General features: G+C 40.1%; 2 protein-coding genes across 2 annotated transcripts in view; one reads left to right on the forward strand and one right to left on the reverse strand.

Moving 5' to 3' along the window:
- The window catches only part of LOC134535412 (inactive dipeptidyl peptidase 10-like), a 344969-nt gene that overhangs the window by 81039 nt on the left and 243382 nt on the right, over window positions 1-20548 (forward strand). The gene's annotated exons all lie outside the window — the stretch shown is intronic.
- The window catches only part of LOC134535241 (very long chain fatty acid elongase AAEL008004-like), a 46094-nt gene that overhangs the window by 14794 nt on the left and 10752 nt on the right, over window positions 1-20548 (reverse strand). Inside the window, exons 2-3 of the mRNA XM_063374311.1 lie at window positions 6807-6943; window positions 1769-1809 (exon numbers count right to left, since the gene is read on the reverse strand). Of these exons, the coding sequence (XP_063230381.1) occupies window positions 1769-1809; window positions 6807-6943 (178 nt within the window). The remainder of the gene's footprint in view (window positions 1-1768; window positions 1810-6806; window positions 6944-20548) is intronic.

The following is a 20548-nucleotide window of genomic DNA, read 5'->3' on the forward strand; positions in this document are numbered from 1 at the left end:
TTTGTTAAATTTATATTTTCAATTAAATTTATTGAGTAATTCGGTTGCTTCCACATTTAAGCTCAACTGAAATAAATCCTAATTGATAAATATTTAATTGAAAATTTCAGTAAGTATGTTATTGATATCGAAATACTTATTAACTCTGACGTTTAAAAGTGGACCGCACTTTTTAAACAATGATTTGTAAGAAATATTTTTGTTCTGCAAAACACTTTTATAAAATATTTAAATAAAATAAAAATGATGAGAAAATGTTTGTTTATTTTAAATTTTAGGACATTTCGAAATATAATATTAATTCGACGACAAAAACAAAATGGATTTCTTGATTTTTCTAGCCTTGTGTAGTAGCTTCAAATATATTTGGAGACTAGTTGATGAAGTATTTTCTTGCAAATTTACGAATAGAACAACGTAAAGTTTACATAATATTTTTTATGGAATGTTTGAACACAATTGTTTTTGTGTTTCCTCAAAATATTACAAACACGGATTTACATACATGCATGCATACGCTTTGTCTGTCCCCCACCAATGTGTTAAGTAACGTAAAATATTTTACTTGTATCGTTGGAATAAAATGTTTCGGTAAACATATTCTTCAAAGAATTATCTTGTAAAAAAAAAAGTATGTACAAACATATTTTACTGTGTAGTTTGAGGGTGAAAAAATTGCGATTTTCCGTAAAATCGCTAAACCATGGTAAAAATTGATAATTCAGTTGAAAATGACACACCAAAATGTTTCATTGTCATGTGCTGTAAGAAAATAATCCGTACAAAAGCTCAACAGCTTTATAATTACAGTAAATCGAAGTGAATGTTCGGGCGGTCACAAAAAAAAATGATTTTGTAGCCGAATAAAGCTCTGTGCTTGGTGTGTGTGTTTAACTAAAGTTGATTTTAAAAGTGTACGGCGTTAACCGAGTAAAAATAAAATAAAATTGTGTTCTTAGAAAAATTAAAAACTGATCACCCTTAAATATTTCAGTAACTTGCAAAATAGAATTAATATTCATGAGAGACCGTGATCTCTTGACCTGATACGAGTTTTCCTTTGTGTATTGTCAATCGTAGCGTGAGAATGAAACTGGTTCCTCCTGGCCTCGTTAGAATTTCATGAGCCCGCACTGCTAGTAGAGAGTCAATAAACCTCGCAGTTTTGGTGATAACGAGGTCACAGTCTGTCTGGGGTGGCACTTCTTTGGCCGAATGCAAATTTTACAATGCCTGTGGCACAAGTGACTCTTCACGCAAACTTGAGCTGAACCCGACTGGAGAAACAACAACACCCACACACACCCACACACACATACACACACACAGAGATAAATACATGAGTGTTCAGTGTTTTAGCACGTTCAGAAACGATTTTGCGAAATATTTAGGTTTCTGACTATTGCGTTTCGAAAATTCAGGATTAAACATGGAATCCAAGGAAGTATGAAATTATATAACGTATGCCTAGAGACCTGTAAAATTCGCGATTTCAAATCCCTAAAGGATAGACTCCATGATCCTCTATGCACCCGTGCAAATTACATCTGATTGGTTACCGACTCGTAACACCTGTTGGCTGGAATGATCGTGATTCGCTAATTCTTCTGTTAAAGATTTTTCATTGGCCCAGAGTCCTTCAGATAAACTGTGGCCCAATCACTGAAGCAAAATAATGTCAAAAGTATTTGAACTATATCCTATCGCGAAATGAATCCGCGAATTTTACAGGTCTCTACGTATGCCTATACGTGTTGGAGTTCAGTACCTGCAAGGTCATCGTTGACATACTTGTAGAATTCCACAGTTCTGCGCAGAATAACCGCCATTTTCCACCTGAAAATGAAAAGTCATGTGAGTAATCAATACCCAGAGAAATATTTTTTTAACATATTTATTTCATACCCCTGAATCATTGATTCTTATAACTTCATACATAATATAAACGAATCTTTACACACACTAATACATAGATATGCAAATATCATAACTTTAATCATGATACATCGCATTCTTGTTATGTTTAAATAGACAACGAATAACTCCTCTAGCTGTTGTACTAGTTTCAACAAGTTTCCTTGGAATTAAGTGATATAAAAAAACTCCCGAAAATATTTATTGACCGGATTTATACTAGGAACCTGACGAATTCGCGAGTTCAGTGACCTCCAGGAAATACTCCAAAGTCCTATACATACTAGAGCAAATAACCCCTGTTCATTGGCTGCTGACTCGTAGTTGTCGGGACTGGGTAGCCTGTGATTCGACAATTCTTTGGCTGCGAGTCTCTCATTGGATGAGATACCGCGTGCCAATAGCAAAAGGAATGAAAATGTATGAGTTTTTTAATTTCAGCCTACTGCGAATTGAATTCGCTAATTTTTCCGTTCTCTATTCAAACGTTATCATTAGGGACCTGACAAATTCGCGGGTTCATTGACCTGTCGGATGAACTCCATAGTTTTACATACACTCAGTCAAATGTCACCCACTCATTGTCTGCTGTCTTGTGAGACGTCCCAACGTAGCAGCCTGTGATTTGATGCTGTTTTAGTTGAGTTTTTCTCATTGGCCCAGAGTCATCCAGGTGAGTTGTGAGCCAATAGCAGAGGCAGCACTGAGGTATAACTATTTGAATTCCAGCCTATCGCGAAATGAATCCGCGAATTTTTCCGGTCTCTAGTTATCATTATGAACTTCAAACATTTCTCTGTCTGTACCTTTGATGCAGTTGCACATTAGTTTTGCTAACACCCTGTGAGTACCTCTGAACCAATAAAAAACCAGTGACATAAAAAAGTGAAATTACGTTCTATCCTCACTGGCCCATAAACATATATGCATTTCAAACTAACCTTTGCCAATAAAAATATAGAATAATTACAGAATCAACCCAAAGAAACATCCTTTGGTCTAATAAAATCTGCGTGTAAACAAAATATTTAATTAAAACATTTCTTGATATCATTGCCACTTTTCAAAACTGACAGACTGAAAAAAAAAACGAAATGTGATTTCAAAATATTCTACGCGCAACACAGTTTTACCACGCGGAGATTTATTTCTAGATTAATTCTTTTTATTTAAAAACTCTAATAGCGACAGTCACATTCACATTGATGTTTCGGAGGCAATGCAGCCCACGCGGGTGTTACTTAATTATAGTGCAGCTTTTGTAACAGGAATTTTAATTACAGAGTACAATCAATAATTAAAAAAATTAAACTCTTGTCGACTCTTTGATCGATATGCTTGTATGTAGTAAAACTAATGTATGAAGTGTACACGTGAAACGATGTGTTCTTGAAATTTCCGGTTGATTAGTACCTGCGAGCAAGCAACTTTACTTACCACACACACGTGGAAGGACGTCCAAAGAATAGAGACCGGAAAAATTCGTGGATTCATTTCGCGATAGGCTAGAATTCAAATAGTTATAACTCAGTGCTGCCTCTGCTATTGGCTCACAACTCACTTAGATGACTCTGGGCCAATGAGAAAGACTCAACTAATGCAGCATCAAATCACAGACTACTAAGTTGGGACGTCTCACAAGACAGCAGCCAATGAGTGGGTGACATTTGAATGAGTGTACGTAGAACTATGGAGTTCATGCTATAGGTCATTGAACCCGCGAATTTTTCAGGTCCCTACCAATGAAACTACAATCAGCTCACTGCATAAGTTTGACGATACCTTACGTCAAAAAAAAAATGTTTTCAAGTTCTGATTTAAATATTGTTGCGCTTTTCTTTTGGACTTCGAGGTTGTCTTCGAGTTTATTCCTGCATGGATTTACCTGGCATTGAACTCTATGGGCACTCCTTGAGAAAAAAAAACATGGCCGTTTAACAATTGCCTCTATGTTTCTGTTTTCTCCTGCGAATAATGAATTTAAAGTGTTATTATTTCCTCCTGGTGTATGTGTAGTCGTCCAAAGACCAGTTTGATTTCATCAGCAAGAATCGCAATATCACTCCAAAAGTACAACGCCTGGTAGTGAACTAAAATGTATATTCAGACATTCACCATGTCATACACTTTCACCTCATTTTACCAAGACAGCAATGCGATAGATGCACCGTAACAAGAATTGCAATTTTGCATTAAATTATTTCTGGAATTATGGCTAAAATAGATTTATTTTTGTAAATAAAAAATATATAAGAACGTAGATTATACAGTATACTTTTGTGTAATATGTTAAACTAATGGTTTATCTGAAAAAGCAAGCATTGAAGTTCCACAAATTATTAAAAAAAACCTGCAGTTATAACATAAGCTTGAAGTCCCACAGAAATGAGTTAGGAAAAGTGTACATTTTTTTTTACTTTTGGCATTAAAATAAAATACATTTTACAGCTAAGTTTGCAAAATATACAATTACCTGTAACACGTACAGAACGTTTCTACGGTCTGGAATCAGCACGCGATCAACCGAGTTCCCACATTTTCAACTTTCGAAGTCAGCTTCACCAATTGAAGACACATTGCTTTTCTAAATATCGCACGTGTACACTTCAATGTTATTCGAGTTAGGAGTGTTCATAAAAATTGCAGCGTTCATGTTTAGTCATCTAGTAGCATTGACATACTCTCAGATAATAATCGTGTACATAGAGAGTTTGTAAGTCCATTTGAAACTCACTAATTTTTGTACTGCATAAAACAGCAGCATTTTACCACGCAAAAATTAAATTTATTTTATTTTTTAACATTACTTAACTATGTGAAAACATCTAACATATAGGCAAGGTATGCATACAATCTATGAACAATCACAAAATATTACAGTCACTTTGACTGCGGCTAGGCAGACGTGTTCTTGACAAGTTTAAAGTCAGCCCATATCTCTCGCGACTATAATATTTCCAGAGGTATTTTCGCAACTACACAGGTCAATTTTATAATTGATTTAATGCAGTTTTTTTTCACATACACCTTTGCAGATTTGAACTGTTTTTCCATCAGTCTGATTGTGCCTAATGACTGGAAACGTCACAACTGTTCTCATTGGAAATCTTCTGTGTTCGTCAGTGCTATCGTCGTTGTTTTATACGTAGTAATTGTTTATCTTCATCGCTGTGGTTATGTATTTGCTGCATTGTCCAGGTTTGTTGTCTTCCTGCATTTGATCTGTCTCGTCGTTGTTATCCCACTGTGTTCTGTGTTGTTGTTATATTATTTATTTTTCCATGACTCAGTTCCTTCGACTGAATTCTTGTGCTGTCTGATATTTATATGTTAAACATTTTTTTTTGACCGTGCTGTCGACGTTGTGTTGTCCATAATACTTGTTTCGTTTCATCGTTGGTTCCGTTTGTCCGACATCAGCTGATTCAGTCTTTTTTTTTCTGTGAATTTTTTATTTAATTTTTTGATTTTAGGAATATTTCCATGACAAACAGTGCAAAACTACAATAGCGTGTGTTCAAAAATCTTCATTAAATCTCTTATGCATTCCCAAACTGGGAGCTTGTAAGACATCGCAAAAACAACGTCAAAAGATTTTTTTTTTTAAATTCTAAGTTGAATGCTTTGCTTCAAAAATAAATATTTTAGGGTGATTAACTGATTAATCATCTAATATCTATAATATCACAATGATATATCTTTACTGCGTTGGCGCTGATAGATAAATCACTACTTGGCCGTACACTGTTAAAATCAACTTTAACAAAACATACATACCGAGCACAGCGCTTTTTTTTAAACTCTACGGACAGTTTTTTTTGTGACCACACGGAAATTCCTATCGCTTTACTGTAACGATAAAGATGTTAAACTTTCGCAAGGATGGTTTGTTTCCATTACAGCACACGACAGCGAAATATTTTAGGGTATCATTGCCAACTGGATTATGTATTTTTTGCATGGCTTAGCCTTTTAGTGGAGAATCGCAAATTTTTCTCCTTCAAACTACACAGTAAAACATGTTTGTACGTACAAATTTTTACAAGAGAATTCTTTAGAAACTATGTCAGTCGAACTATTTTATTCCAACGATATAAGTAAAATATTGTACGCTTCTTAACACATTTGTGTGGGAGAGACAAAGGGTATGTATGTAAGTCCGTGTTTAGAATATTTTGAGTGAACATAATAACTAGGGGCAGGCATTATTCGCGGATAAATCTGAACGCCTACACTAGACTGCAACAAGGTATACGCGCACCAGCAGTTTCTTCCTTTGTGATTGGCGGCCGTCTGGCGAGAGAAGTCGTCGCCTTGCTCGACCGAGCCACTCAGGACGCGTTTGCTCCCGCACTGAATCACTTGTGATTGGTGTCGTAACAATCGACATGTACCTGGGAGAAATGCGTCCAATCACGAAACACGGACGATGCTACAGTGTTTTAATTTATAACTAGTCTCGAAATCTTTTCGCGAAAATATGCACTGCCCCAGTAATAATTCGTAGAGACCTGCAAAATTCGCGGATTCATTCGGTGATAGGCTAGAATTCAAACTCATATACCTCTTAGATAATTTTGCTATTGGCTTACTGCTCATCTGGACGAATCTCAACCAGTTATAAACCCTCAACCAAAGAAGGATCGAATCACAGACAAACCAGCTGAGACGACTTACAAGTCGGCAGCCAATGAACTTGCGTTATTTGCCCGAGTGTACAGGGGAATGTGCAGTCTATCCTGAAGGCCATCGAAACCGCGAATTTTGCAGGTCTCTAATAATTCGTATTTGAATAAACAATTTTCTACCACAAAAATTAATTCGTTGAAATATTTTGGAGTAACAAAAAATTTCATTTCATTAATCTTTATTTCGACGGGCCGTCCACTCACCTGCCGGAGCGGAGCCCAGAAGCGTCGCGACGCACCTCGACGCTCCTTCTGGCGGCCCGAGTCCCCTCCCCGCCCCCGCCAGGGGCACCGCCGCCCACCCCCGCCCCCGCGAGCCCCGCCCCCAAGGCCTCGCGCTCCTGGCGGCGGCCGCCCGCACCAGCAGGCCGCTCCTTCAGGGTGTGCCAGAACTCACGGTCCAGCCGAGAACAGCTCGTGAGCCGAATAATCACGTTTCTGAATCCAAAACGTGAAATTAAAAAAAAAATAAAAAATAATAACACCGTAGTTTTCGAGTTATAGGTAGGGACCGGAAAAATTCGCGGTTTCATTTCGCGAAAGGCTGGATTCCAAATGCGCTTAACTTTTTGTTGCTTCAGTGATTGGACTACACTTGGCCTGGAGGACTCTGAGCCAATGAATAACCCTCACCGAAATAAGTATCGAATCACAAACTTTCCAGTCAACAGGTTTCACGAAATATTAGCCAATAAACAGGTGTAATTTTCCCGAACACATAAAGGATCATGAAGTCTATCCTAGAGGTCGCTGAAACCGCGAATTTTTCCAGTCCCTAGTTATAGGTAGGGACCGGAAAAATTCGCGGGTTCAATGACCTCTAGCATGAACTCCATAGTTCCACGTACACTCATTCAAATGTCACCCACTCATTGGCTGCTGTCTTGTGAGACGTCCCAACGTAGCAGTCTGTGATTTGACGCTGCTTTAGTTGAGTTTTTCTCACTGGCCCAGAGTCATCCAGGTGAGTTGTGAGCCAATAGCAGAGGCAGCACTGAGGTATAACTATTTGAATTCTAGCCTATCGCGAAATGAATCCGCGAATTTTTCCGGTCTCTAGTTATAGGCACTTCTACAAAAAGTTTTCATTTTCCACCCTGCACAAAATTATTATACACCGTGTAACTAAAAAAATATATATATATTTTTGCTACGCAATCATAAAAACCCTAGTGTTGATAATAATAATTATTCAAAATTAAAGCAAACATGCTATACTTTTAGGAGCAATAATTATTTGATTTATGACTAGAGACTGGGATAATTCGCGGTTTTATTGACCTCCATGGTAGTCTCCACAGTCCTCAACGTACTCGGGCAAATATCCCCTGCTCATTGGCTGCTGACTGAGAGTTGTCTAGACTGGGTGTCCGTGATTCGACACTTCTATGGCCCAGAGTCGCTCATTGGCCCAGAGTACCTCCAGATAAACCGCGAGCCAATAGCAGAAGGATGGCAAAGGTAAAAATATTTGAATTTTAGCCTAATCCGAAATTAATCCGCGAATTATTTTCGGTCTCTACTTCTAAATTATGAGGCAAAAATATTTTTTAATCGGTTAACCTCAACTATCCACGCTGTAAGACAATTCTTAGCCAACTTAAGAAGTTATTTGCTTTAATAACTTGCTAAGTTATCAAAGTAATTGACTAGTCTAATTTACTCGATTAAAATTTCCTTTCCGCAGTAAGACATCCAAATATTTGTCATAATTATTTTTCCCTAAAAGGTATAGTATATTTGATTTTATTTTGAATTGTTATAAACAGTAGGGTTATTAATGATTGCGAAGCTAAAACATTTTAGTCACATTATCTAATAAATTAAAAAAACTTTTGAAAAACTGTTTCCAACGAGGGACCTGAAAAAAATTCGCTGTTTAAGTAACCTCCAGGGTACACCACGCTGTCCTCTACATACTGGAGCAAATATCCCCCTGCTCATTGGCTGCTGACTCGAGAGTTGTCTGGTCTGGGTTGCCTGTGATTTGACACTTCTCTGGCTGAGAGTCTCTCTCATAGGCCTAGTGTCTTACACGTAAGCCAATAGCTCATAAGTAGGGGCAGGCATTTTTCGCGAATAAATCTGAACGCCTGTTAGACCGCAACGAGGTATAAGCGCACCAGCGGTTTCTTCCTTGTGATTGGCGGCCGTCTGGGAGAGAGAAGTGGCTGCCTTGATCGGCCGAGCCACTCAGGACGCATTGGCTTCCGCAATGAATTACTGTGATTGGTGTGTTTTAAAAATCGTCGTGAACCTGGAAGAAACTAGCCCAATCACGAAACACGGACGATGCTACAGTGTTTTATCTTTCAGCTTGCCTCGGAATCTTTTCGCGGAATATGCATGGCCCTGCCAATGGTTAGGGACCGGAAAAATTCGCGGATTCAATGACCTCTAGGATAGCATCCATTATCCTCTGCACTTCTCAAGTAAACTCGCGTGTTCATTGGTTACTAAATTGTGAGTCGTCTCCACTGGTTAGCTTGTGATTCGACGCTTCTTTCGGTCGATAAGTCTCTCATCGGCACAGAGAGCTCCAGTTAAACCGCGAGCCAATAGCAGAACCAACAGAATTGTACACATGTTTGAATTTCACCCCATCGCGAAATGAATCCCGCGAATTTTTTTTTTTTTTTTTCCTGTCCGTTCAAAAATAAGCGAGTGTTGGAAGGTTCCCGCGCGCAGGTCTCGGTGCGACGCGAGGGTCGGTCTGCGCCGTCACCGAGTCCGTGAGTCCGTGAGCCCGTGAGTCCGTGAGTCCGTGAGTCCGTGAGTCCGTGAGCCCGTGAGTCCGTGAGTCAGTGAGTCCATGAGTCCGTGAGTCCGTGAGTCCGTGAGTCCGTGAGTCCGTGAGTCCGTGAGTCCGTGAGTCCGTGAGTCCGTGAGTCCGTGAGCCCGTGAGTCCGTGAGCCCGTGAGTCCGTGAGTCCGTGAGTCCGTGAGTCCGTGAGTCCGTGAGCCCGTGAGCCCGTGAGCCCGTGAGTCCGTGAGTCCGTGAGTCCGTGAGTCCGTGTGTCCGTGAGTAAGTGAGTCAGTGAGTCAGTGAGTCAGTGAGTCAGTGAGTCCGTGTGTCCGTGAGTCCGTGAGTCCGTGAGTCCGTGACCCGGGCGCGACCTCGGCGGGGCACGCACCGACGTCGTCCGACTTGCGAGCCGCTACGCCACGCCGCGTCGTGGGAACACCTGCCCCGGCCAGGCGCCGGACAATGGCTAGCTTCCCGCCAAACAGCGACACTGGGGCAGAGCTCTTCTTTTCGCATTCTAATTTACATGCACGCTGTCCGAGGTGCGCATGACTTCTTCCGAGATGCTTATATTTATTTTGACTTTCGTTTGGCGCTGTCATGGCGTGTAATTAAGGGCATGCGCATTTCGAGAAAAGATTCCTCGATTAGCTGAAAGTTAAAAAAACTGTAACGTCGTCAGTGATTCGTTATTGGGTGTCCTTCTTACAGGTACAAATCCAATCACAGTAATTCATGCGTCCTGAGTGGCTCGGTCAAACAGGGCGACGACTTCTCTCGCAGACGGCCGCCAATCACAAGGAAGAATCCGCTGGCGCGCGTATACCTCGTTGCAGTCTAATGGGCGTTCAGATCTATTCGCGAAAAATGACTGGCCTTACGTTATAATTAAAGACACGGAAAATTCGCGGGTTCATTTCGTGTTATGCTAAAATTCAAATAATTATACCTTAGTGCTGCTTCTGTCATTGGTTCACTGTTAATCTGGATGACTGAGGGCCAATTAGAGACACTCACTCATAGAAGTGTCGAATCACAGGCCACCCAGTCGAGACGACTCACAAGTCAGCAGCCAATGAACAGTTGACATTTGCCCGAGTGTGCAGAGGATATTGGAGTCTATCCTGGAGGTCATTGAACCCGCGAATTTCCCGGGTCTCTAGTTATAATTAGTGACCCGGAAAATTCGCGGGTTCAATGACCTCTAGGATAGACTTCAATATCCTCTACACACTCGGGCAAATGCCAACTGTTCATTGGCTGCTGACTTGTAAGTCGTCTCGACTGGGTGGCCTGTGATTCGACACTTCTATGAGTGAGAGTCTGTAATTGGCCATCAGTCCTCCTGATTAACAGTGAACCAATGACAGAAGCAGCACTAAGGTATAATTATTTGAATTTTAGCATAACACGAAATAAACCCGCGAATTTTCCGGGTCTCTAGTTATAATTAGAGACCGGAATAATTCGTGGATTCATTTCGCGATAGGCTAGAATTCAAATAGTTATACCTCAGTGCTGCCGCTGCTATTGGCTCACAACTCACCTGGATGACTCTGGGCCAATGAGAAAAACTGAACTAAAGCAGCATCAAATCACAGACTGCTACGTTGGGACGTCTCACAAGACAGCAGCCAATGAGTGGATGACATTTAACGAGTGTACGTAGAACTATGGAGTTCATGCTAGAGGTCATTGAACCCGCGAATTTTTCTGGTCCATAATTATAATCCTTCTGTTACACTGAACCATGAGGCACAAACAACCTGCAGCAAGTTTTATCTAGGAATCAAACTGCTTGTAAATTACATAAATTTCTGACGAATCTTCTACCATTCTATCATACATACAGTTTAATACAAAAAAATTCTAAAATATAATTAAATGCTAACTTTAAAAAATATTAAATATTGTTTTAAATAGAAAAAAATATTAAAATTTATATTATGATACTGCTATGCTCTCACACACTCACACACGCATTCATTCTGTATTCCCTTGGTTACAAGTCGGTGAATTTACAGAAGTAAATTAATTTTAATATGATTGTTAGGGGCAGGCATTTTTCGCGAAAAAATCTCAACGCCTATTAGACTGCAACAAGGTTTACCCACTCCATTTGTTTCCTCCTTGCGATTGGCGGCCGTCTGCGAGAGAAGTCGTTGCCTTGTTCGACCGAGCCACTCAGGACGCGTTTGCTTCCGCAGTGAATTACTGTGATTGGTGTTGCAACAATCGACATGTACCTGAAAGAAACTCGCCCAATCACGAAACACAGATGATGCTACAGTGTTTTAACTTTCAGCTCGTCTCGGAATCTTTTCGCGAAGTATGCGTGCCCCTAATGATTGTTTTAAGTATCTCTGCAGACCGCTGGTGTCCAGCATCCTGGTCCAGGCTGCTACAGAGGCGAGATGCAGTGGCTGCGAGGGAGGCGTGGCTATTAAAAGTTTCCGATTTGATTCTGAGCGGTTCCCAATACTGTGACGTGAGCTTAAGGACGCAAATAGGGACTAAATGTTAAGGATTAACTGCTTTAACTATTTAATGTAACATAGGAAAGTGTAACTTGCGTCCAATGACGTATCCAACCACGGCTTTAGGAGGGGTTGGAGGGGAGAGGTCTAGACCAGAGGATTTCTGGAGGGAATGGAATACTCTCAATTTAATTTTAAACTCAAAAATAATGAAAAATTCTGCCCCCTTTAAAAGCTATTTTAACGGAGTTGTGAAGTCATATAAAGTTATAATCAAAACTACGGAGTATAATATATATTTCATTATCGCTCCAGTTTTATTTTTAGCTCTATGGGGTCATGAGGTTGGGGAGGGGGGGGGGGGGGGACGCCACTCTGCTCGCCAGGGCAGACCGCAAGCTCACGTATTCCCGTGTTTCGTTTATGCAGAGAGTTGTGTAAAGTTTGCGGGGCGAGATATTTGTCAAATTATTTATGTGCCTTTTCTAAAATTTCTGTCTAACGTCTCGGTGGCACTGACGTCATCAGAAACAGTAACACGTAACGAATAAAGGCCCGGAAAAAAAAATTCGCCGGATACATTTCGCGATAGGCTGAATTTAAAATACTTATAACCTTTGCCATTAAATTTGCTATAAGCACACAGCTTATCTGGAAGATTCTGTGCCGAAGAAGTGTCGGATCACGGGCAACCCAGTCTAGACAACTCTCGAGTCAGCAGCCAATGAGCAGGGTGTATATGCTCAGGCATGCAGAGGAATGTGAAGTCTATCCTGAAATCACGAATTTATCAGGCTCCTTGACGACTCTAAACCAGTGTAAGGGTACAGAGTATTATCAGGTGTCAAAGGTGTTTATTATGATTTCTTTGATTCTAGTTGCCATGGTTACTGTAAGTTACTAAATATTGTTTGTTTACTTGGCGGCAACGTAAATATTTGTGGAGTTTTTTTTTTTCAATGATGTTAAGCATTTAATTAATTTTTATTATTTTCTTTAATTTAACTCGTGTTGTCATGTTTTTCTTATAATTTTAATTGGCATGATGTGTTTGGCCGCTGCCTAGCAGCGCGGCCTTCTAAGATCGTGTGAACCCGGAAGTGCCGCTGGCCCGTTGCATCATGGGAATTAAAATATATAGGAAAAATTAAGTTTTTTTTTGTTTTTAAAGAGATTAAGATTTGGCTGGGACCGAAGCTGGTTTGGTTAGTGTGTGAGTCCATTAATTTCGGCGGAATGTTATTACAGTTGAAACAATGTGAAGCATATCTTTATTATTGAGTTGTATATATCAAGGATCCATACATCTGAGTTACATATGTTCGTACTATTCCGTGTCCAAAATTGATGGTAATAAAATAGTTACAATTACGACGATTTATTCAGCATCAAAAGGTACGCCATTTTATGCTTTAATAATTGTAATCCCAGTGACGCCATCGCTGTATAATTTATTAACGGCGTAATATCGAGTTGTAATCTGGACATTTTGACTCATTTAAGTGCAATAACTAAATTAACATTAATTGTAATGGCACTAGTGATTTGTTTCCACGGAATAATCGACAATGTTCAGCACACTGCACACTCAGGTCTAGTGGTCTTGAGTATAGTATCTCATGAGTCTACCGACTAGAGCAGCATTAAAATTAAACCCTGAGATTATTATTATAAATTTTACAAACTTTTGGTACATGTGCACATCGATTAACGGCCACGCTAATTCTAGTATCATATCCCGATTTTGATTAAGGAAGTTGGAGTATTTTCAAGTATTATTATTTTCATATTATTTTATTAATTTTATTACATGCTTTTTGGATTGCATTCAAATAAAATGAGTTCTAATTTCTTAATGGTTTTTGTATGTTTTACCAACTTGCCTCATTAGTTGTGTGCATATTTATGTTATCCTTTCACTAGTTACTCTGTTGTTACACATGGTTGTAGAGTAGTGTAGTCTGGGTAAGTTGTCTCCCTATAGAAGTGTGTTCAAGCTAGCACTTACCCTGCAAATCGTAATTTTCAGATTAAGCTTACAGAGTGATAGAATGATACCAGCTGCAAACAAGAAGTGGTCATCCAATCACTAGAGACCCGAACATTTTTCGAATTCGTCTGGTTTGAGGGTAGAATTCAAAGTCGTGGCTATGCTCAAACCATGTTCGCTTTACCATTGGTTGATTTCTCAGCGAGGACATTTTCATCCTTGTTTAGTTGGCACTACCTGATTCGCTCGTTTGCTTCTCTCCTAGCTGGGCATCGTTGGCTCACGGTCGTAGAGGGGCGTGTCCTAACAACTGCGGTCCAATCATGGACACACTGCCAGGGTGTGAAGGTTAGCATTTGGAATTGCGACTTAATTGAAGCGCGAAGTTTCCTTATCCCTACCAATTACTAGGGACCGGAAAAATTCGCGTGTTCAATGACCTGTAGGATGAACTCCATAGTTATACATACACTCGGTCAAATACAACCCACTCATTGGCTGCTGTCTTGTGAGACGTTCCAGCGTAGCAGTCTGTGATCCGATAAAGCTTTGGTTGGCGTTTCTCATTGGCCCAGAGTCATCCAGGTGAGTTGTGAGCCAATGGCAGAGGCAGCACTGAGGTATAACTATTTGAAATATAGCCTATCGCGAAATGAATCCGCGAATTTTTCCGGTCTCTAGTTATGCTAAAATTCAAATAATTTTACCTAAGTGCTGCTTCTGCCATTGGTCCACTGTTAATCTGGAGGACTGAGGGCCAATTAGAGACCCTCACTCATAGAAGTTTCGAATCACAGGCCACCCAGTCGAGACGACTCACAAGTCAGCAGCCAATGAACAGTTGGCATTTTCCCGAGTGTGCAGAGGATATTGGAGTCTATCCTGAAGGTCAACGAACCCGCGAATTTTTCCGGTCTCTGCCAATCACATTCAACCCACCAATGAGCGCTCTAAGAGGGCCGGGCTAAGTACAGGCGAGGCGAGAGGAGAGAGCTAATCGTGGCTGTACCAGTGAGTGGTCCGGGTTGAGTCTTGCTCGGATTATGGCAAGCGCCGCGCTCTTGGTCGACGGGCCGGAGGGTGGGGGGGGGGGGGGGGAGATGGGGGAGTAGGGCGGGGAGGGGATTCCCTGGTATTTAGAACACAAAGGAGCTCTGTTTGAAGTGGGAGCTTGTTCCAGGAGGCTGGAGAAGACAAGGCAGAAGGAGAGGAAAATATCTCCCGCAAAGAATTTTTTGGTTTAGCTCAGGATCGAGGATTCACGCAATAACAAAAAAAAAATTCACCGCACGAAAACGATAAGAAACGGCTGGAAACTACAGCTACAGTTTACCCAATTGTAGCTAAAAATTTTTTTGTTAGAAGCACACACATTTCTCGACTATTTAAACTTTGAAATATTATGCCATCGACTGCCAAGGAAAATAAATCTTTGGCTCCTATGAGATATTTTAAAATTCTTCTTCACGACATGCTTAAACAAAAATAGCTATTCGGGGCTAAAGGATTGGCCCGTTCAAAAACGCATTGTGCTGAAAGCCTCCATAGGCATAATATAGGTCACTAAACACACAACTAATATGTGGGAGTTTTATGAGGATATTCTGTAAAAGCAAAAGTCCAAAATGTTTTATCGTAATATTTTTTTTTAAATTTCCAAAAACACTGGTAAGGAACATACTAATTGTTTGCGCAACTCTTGTTTGTAATAATTTGGAGACTACAATAAGTGATCGTTTAGAAAAAAAACGATAGTTCTATTTATTTTTCACGAATGTAATATACAATTACATTGTTATACTTGCACATTCGCAGTACAAAAGAATGCGTGTACTACTTATGTAGGCATTTTAGAAGTTATTCTTTTTTCTTTCCAAACTCATCTACCGTTTTGTTGCTCCTGTGATTGGGCCACAGTCAGTCTGTAGGCCTCTGAGCCAAAGAGCATGTGTAATTTCTCTGAGTACGTAGAGGATTTTAGTCCGTCCTAGATGTCATTAAAGACGAAAAATTCTCTAGTATACCTGTGATAAACATCTTTACCCAATATTATTGAAGTGAAAACTTCTATAGGCAGGTTTGGATAGGGAGTAAATTCATGTAAGTCGTCATCGACATGGTCACGGGACGTGTTAATTTTATTTATATTTCAAGGATAAAACTTAATTTATTCTATTTTAAAAAGTATAAATTTTTAATTTTATATTTATTTTCCAAAGTAATTTTAACGTTATTGTGTGGTACATATTGCGAGTATTGGATATATTTTTAGTAGGTAGTTAAGTTGAGGTTATGTTTTTTCTTTTGTTTATTTATTTACAATGTGAACTTCTTCAAATGTCAGATTATTAATTTATTATAGATAATGTTGATTTTTTTGTAGATTTAAGTTAATAATTTTTTATTCTTTCAAAGAAAAACTTAAGTTCTTGTATTTTTAAAGTTATTATTGGTAGGGGCAAAACTTATGGGTTCGCGTCACCGACATGCTAGTGATTACCAAAATCATTTTCTTGCGTACATTTGACGTAGAAATGATTTCATATTACACATTAAAAAACATAATTTTAAGATTTCACTTCTGTCGATAGTCCCCATGACTGACTTTTAGTTTTTTTTTTTTTAACTTTTATTACATGTTCGTGGAATGGCCTGTTAGGTATAAACAATCCACTGGAAGAAATACTTAATTCCGTCACGGGGTCAGATACAACTGTCATAATCAGTTATAGTCCTTTGATTTTGACATCAACAAGTGCCCAATGCCACATCCCATGCCATATTCAACTGTAAAATATAACATGACAGTTAGACTACAAAATAATAATAAAAAATATAAAACAAATATGGCGAAGCTTAATCATACAAAAAAAATGTTGTAAACTTCTCTATTCAACACTAGCCGTTGAACTTGCTATGAAAGGCTATAATTCGTAAGCAAACGGTAAATACGCGTGAGAAATAAATTCCAGAAATAAACGGGAGGGGGGAAGAGAGAGAGAGAGAGATAGAGAGAGAGAGAGAGAGAGAGAGAGAGAGAAAATTCGCCCTGTTTCCAAATACAGCTGTGCGCAGATATTTTCAAAGTGTCATAGCTCGGTTAATGTGCGCAATGAATCAACATTTACATTTATGTGCACACGAACCAGCAAATGTCAGCACCGTTCAGCTTTCTTTTTTACTATATTTTCGGCCAGGTATAAAGACGAACGCTAGAGGTCATGCTTTTATACTTTCTAGGAGAGCAAGCTTCACCCAAAATTAAAGATAATTAACAGCTATTTACGTTTACTATGGATATATTACTATTACTTAATTACTTAATAAACCAGATACAAAATATACGCGTATTATAATATTTTTCTTACAAAGTGATGCTTCAGTAATGTACAGGGTTTTCTTGTTTGTAACTGGCCGCAAGAGAAACCATTGCCTTATTTGGCCAGATATTTCAAGACGTGTTTGCTTCAGCACAGAACTGCTGTCATTCGCGTGCCAACAGCAGACATGTAAGTTACCTGAAATATATTCAAGCAATCACGAAACAGACGACGCTGCAGTGTTTTAACGTACAGCTAGTCTCGTCGTCTTTTCGCGAAAAATACATGCTCATAATAATTCGCTGAAACAGTGTGAACAACTTAACTGCGTTTAATGGAAAACTATGTTTATATTGGCAATTATTAAGGTTAGGTAAAGTCTATTTTAATAAAATGGAGTGTAACAGTTCTAATTAAAAATAATTCTCGCAGAATCTTGTTATTTTTAAAATCCAACGCACTTCACACGCTTGATTAAATTTTTAACTCAAATGGATTATATGTAGAGACCTGAAAAATTCGCGGATTCATTTCGTGTTATGCTAAAATTCAAATAATTTTACCTAAGTGCTGCTTCTGCCATTGGTTCACTGTTAATCTGGAGGACTGAGGGCCAATTAGAGACCCTCACTCATAGAAGTGTGAATCACAGGCCACCCAGTCGAGACGACTCACAAGTCAGCAGCCAATGAACAGGCGGCATTTGCCCGAGTGTGTAGAGGATATTGGAGTCAATCCTGAAGGTCATTGAACCCGCGAATTTTCCCGGTCTCTAATTATATGTAACGAAACCCAAATAACGTATTTTAAAAATGTTAAATATTTGCAAAATATTAGCCAGTACTTGAACTTTGCATGGCTCTATCCGAGGAAGTTATATATCTTGCTACGTCTTCCCGCTAATGAGTTTAAAAATTATTCCGACTTCCGCTCAGATTCATTTTCTCCAGCCGACCAGCGCCACGAAAGAGCCGCGGGGAAATAATGCAGCTTCGCCGCGAAGTTGGCAGCCCTGCGCCGGCAGTACCACTCCGGCGGATCGCAATCATCGCCGCTCGCGCCGCCATGTTTTATTCATGTTGCGTTGGCAAAACTGCGGCTGTATCGGTACCGCGACGCGCGGCGAATGATTGATGGCTGGGTTTGTGCATACGTTATTTTTTTTTGTCCCTTTTCCGTATCAGAACGGCGCAATATTTTTGTGTTCCAGAGATAATGTGTCAGGGATGGAAAAATCCGTTTGCTCTTGTTTCGTTATAAAAAAAGATTGTCACTGTTCGGGGACTCATATTTATTCATTTATTCATCACCATTCATTGCACGAGTCCTTTTGACTTTTAACGCCAGGGTAGAATCCATATTATTGCAAACAAATCTGGACGGTGCCATTTGTTGATTGGCTGATGACACATTCTACCTTCTATTATGATTCGATAACACGTTGTTTGCATGTTTATTATTGACGTACAGTCATTCAGGGAGCGTTTAACAACTGTAATTAGGACAATATCACAGCACGGACGAACACAGCGGCCAGACGTCTCACAAGGCCTCAGCCAGTGAGCAGGAGATGTTTGATGGAGTATACGGAGGAAGGTTGAGTCTATCCTGAAATCCTATCATTGAAACCGCAATATTTTTTTACTTCTACACATGAGTCACAGTCATTCCGCGCGGAAAAATAAAGTCCTGTGTGTCCCGGCCATATAAGGCAATGGCTTCTCTTGTAGAAGGCTTCCAGATGCAAGGCAGAAACGTTATTGCAGTCAAATAAGTGGTCAATTTTTTTTCTCGTGAATAATACCTGCCCTTACTGATTCATTGATGCAGGCGTGCTTATTCGTTTACACGCGGAACTGCGGAAACGGTCTCACATCTGATTGGCTCATACCAGGCTGTGTGTGCGATCCATCATTGGCTCAGCCCGCCACCTGGACACTGATTGGTCAGTTGTGTTTCACTATTTTTCTGGCCAGTTCGGCCAGCTTGGTTCGCTGATAAAAGAGTGGTTTGACTTTTGTATGCCCGAATATTCCGTGGTTACATCTAGCACGAGGCATGTAGCTGACCAAGTAAAAACATAAGTCTTACAGTTTTATTTTTTTTTAATGCTCGATGGAAATAGAGAAACAGTTTTATTCAAGGAACGTTGAGAAATATCAATTTCAGAACAAAGAAACTGAAAATATTGAAGCCAGCGCATAAATATCGAGGTGGTAAGTCGATATCGTGGTCGCTAAGAAACGATTCAAAGAAATAATAAAAAAAGAAAATAAAGCCGATATCTTTGGCCAGTGTAACTTATCTTGCCGCAGGAATCGCGACCGAAGAGAGAGGAATGGCAGAGGTATTAATACGAATCACTTCTCTGGTAAAAAGGTTTCTCGAGAAGGGGGGAATTGGGGAGGAAGGAAATCGGTAAAAAAGGAAATACGGGGAAACTGGTGCGAAACAGGGAGAAAGGAGGTCCCCAATATGTTTCTTGGCTCGCGGTGGCGTCGTATCGACGCTGGTGCCACCACCCCCCACCCCCCGCACATCCAGGATCCCCCTTGGAGAAGCCGCGCAGCCGGCAGATATTGTCTCCAGAACACATCTCCTCGAGTTCTGGGGGTAACCCCTCCTGCCTCAGCCACACTCGTCCCTTCTTCTCCGCGCCGGAGGATGACATCAGCCATGCGCGCGTCACTGCACGGACACTAAGTTGTCCAGCTGTTTGTCCATACCATTGGGTTAGCTGCGTCTTTGCAAACAGTTTGAAAGGACTATATTTAGGGACTGGAAAAATTCGCGGTTTCAGTGACCTCTAGGATAGACTGTTTATTGGCAGAGACCTGAATAAAATTCGCGGATTCATCTCGTGTTATGCTAAAATTCAAATAATTATACCTAAGTGCTGCTTCTGCCATTGGTTCACTGTTAATCTGGAGGACTGAGGGCCAATTAGAGACACCTCACTCATAGAAGTGTCGAATCACGGGCCACCCAGTCGAGACGACTCACAAGTCAGCAGCCAATGAACAGCTTGCATTTGCCCGAGTATGCAGAGGATATTGGAGTCAATCTTGAAGGTCATTGAACCCGCGAAATTTTCCAGTCTCTATTTATTGGCTAATATTTCGTGAAACCTTTTGACTGGAAAGTTTGTGATTCGATACTTATTTCGGTGAGGGTTACTCGTTGGCTCAGAGTCCTCCAGACCAAGTGTAGTCCAATCACTGAAGCAACAAAAAGTTAAGCGCATTTGGATTCTAGCCTTTCGCGAAATGAAACCGCGAATTTGTCCGGTATCTAACTATATTTCGACGTGAAAATAGGTCTGTTCGCTCGTTACAGTCGCAGTTGGTCGTACTTCCTTGTGCGACTTAATACCGTCAGATTTGAATTGGTAATAACTACGAGACTAATAATGCG

Source organism: Bacillus rossius, chromosome 8, assembly GCF_032445375.1.
Source record: "Bacillus rossius redtenbacheri isolate Brsri chromosome 8, Brsri_v3, whole genome shotgun sequence".
Lineage (NCBI taxonomy): Eukaryota > Metazoa > Arthropoda > Insecta > Phasmatodea > Bacillidae > Bacillus > Bacillus rossius.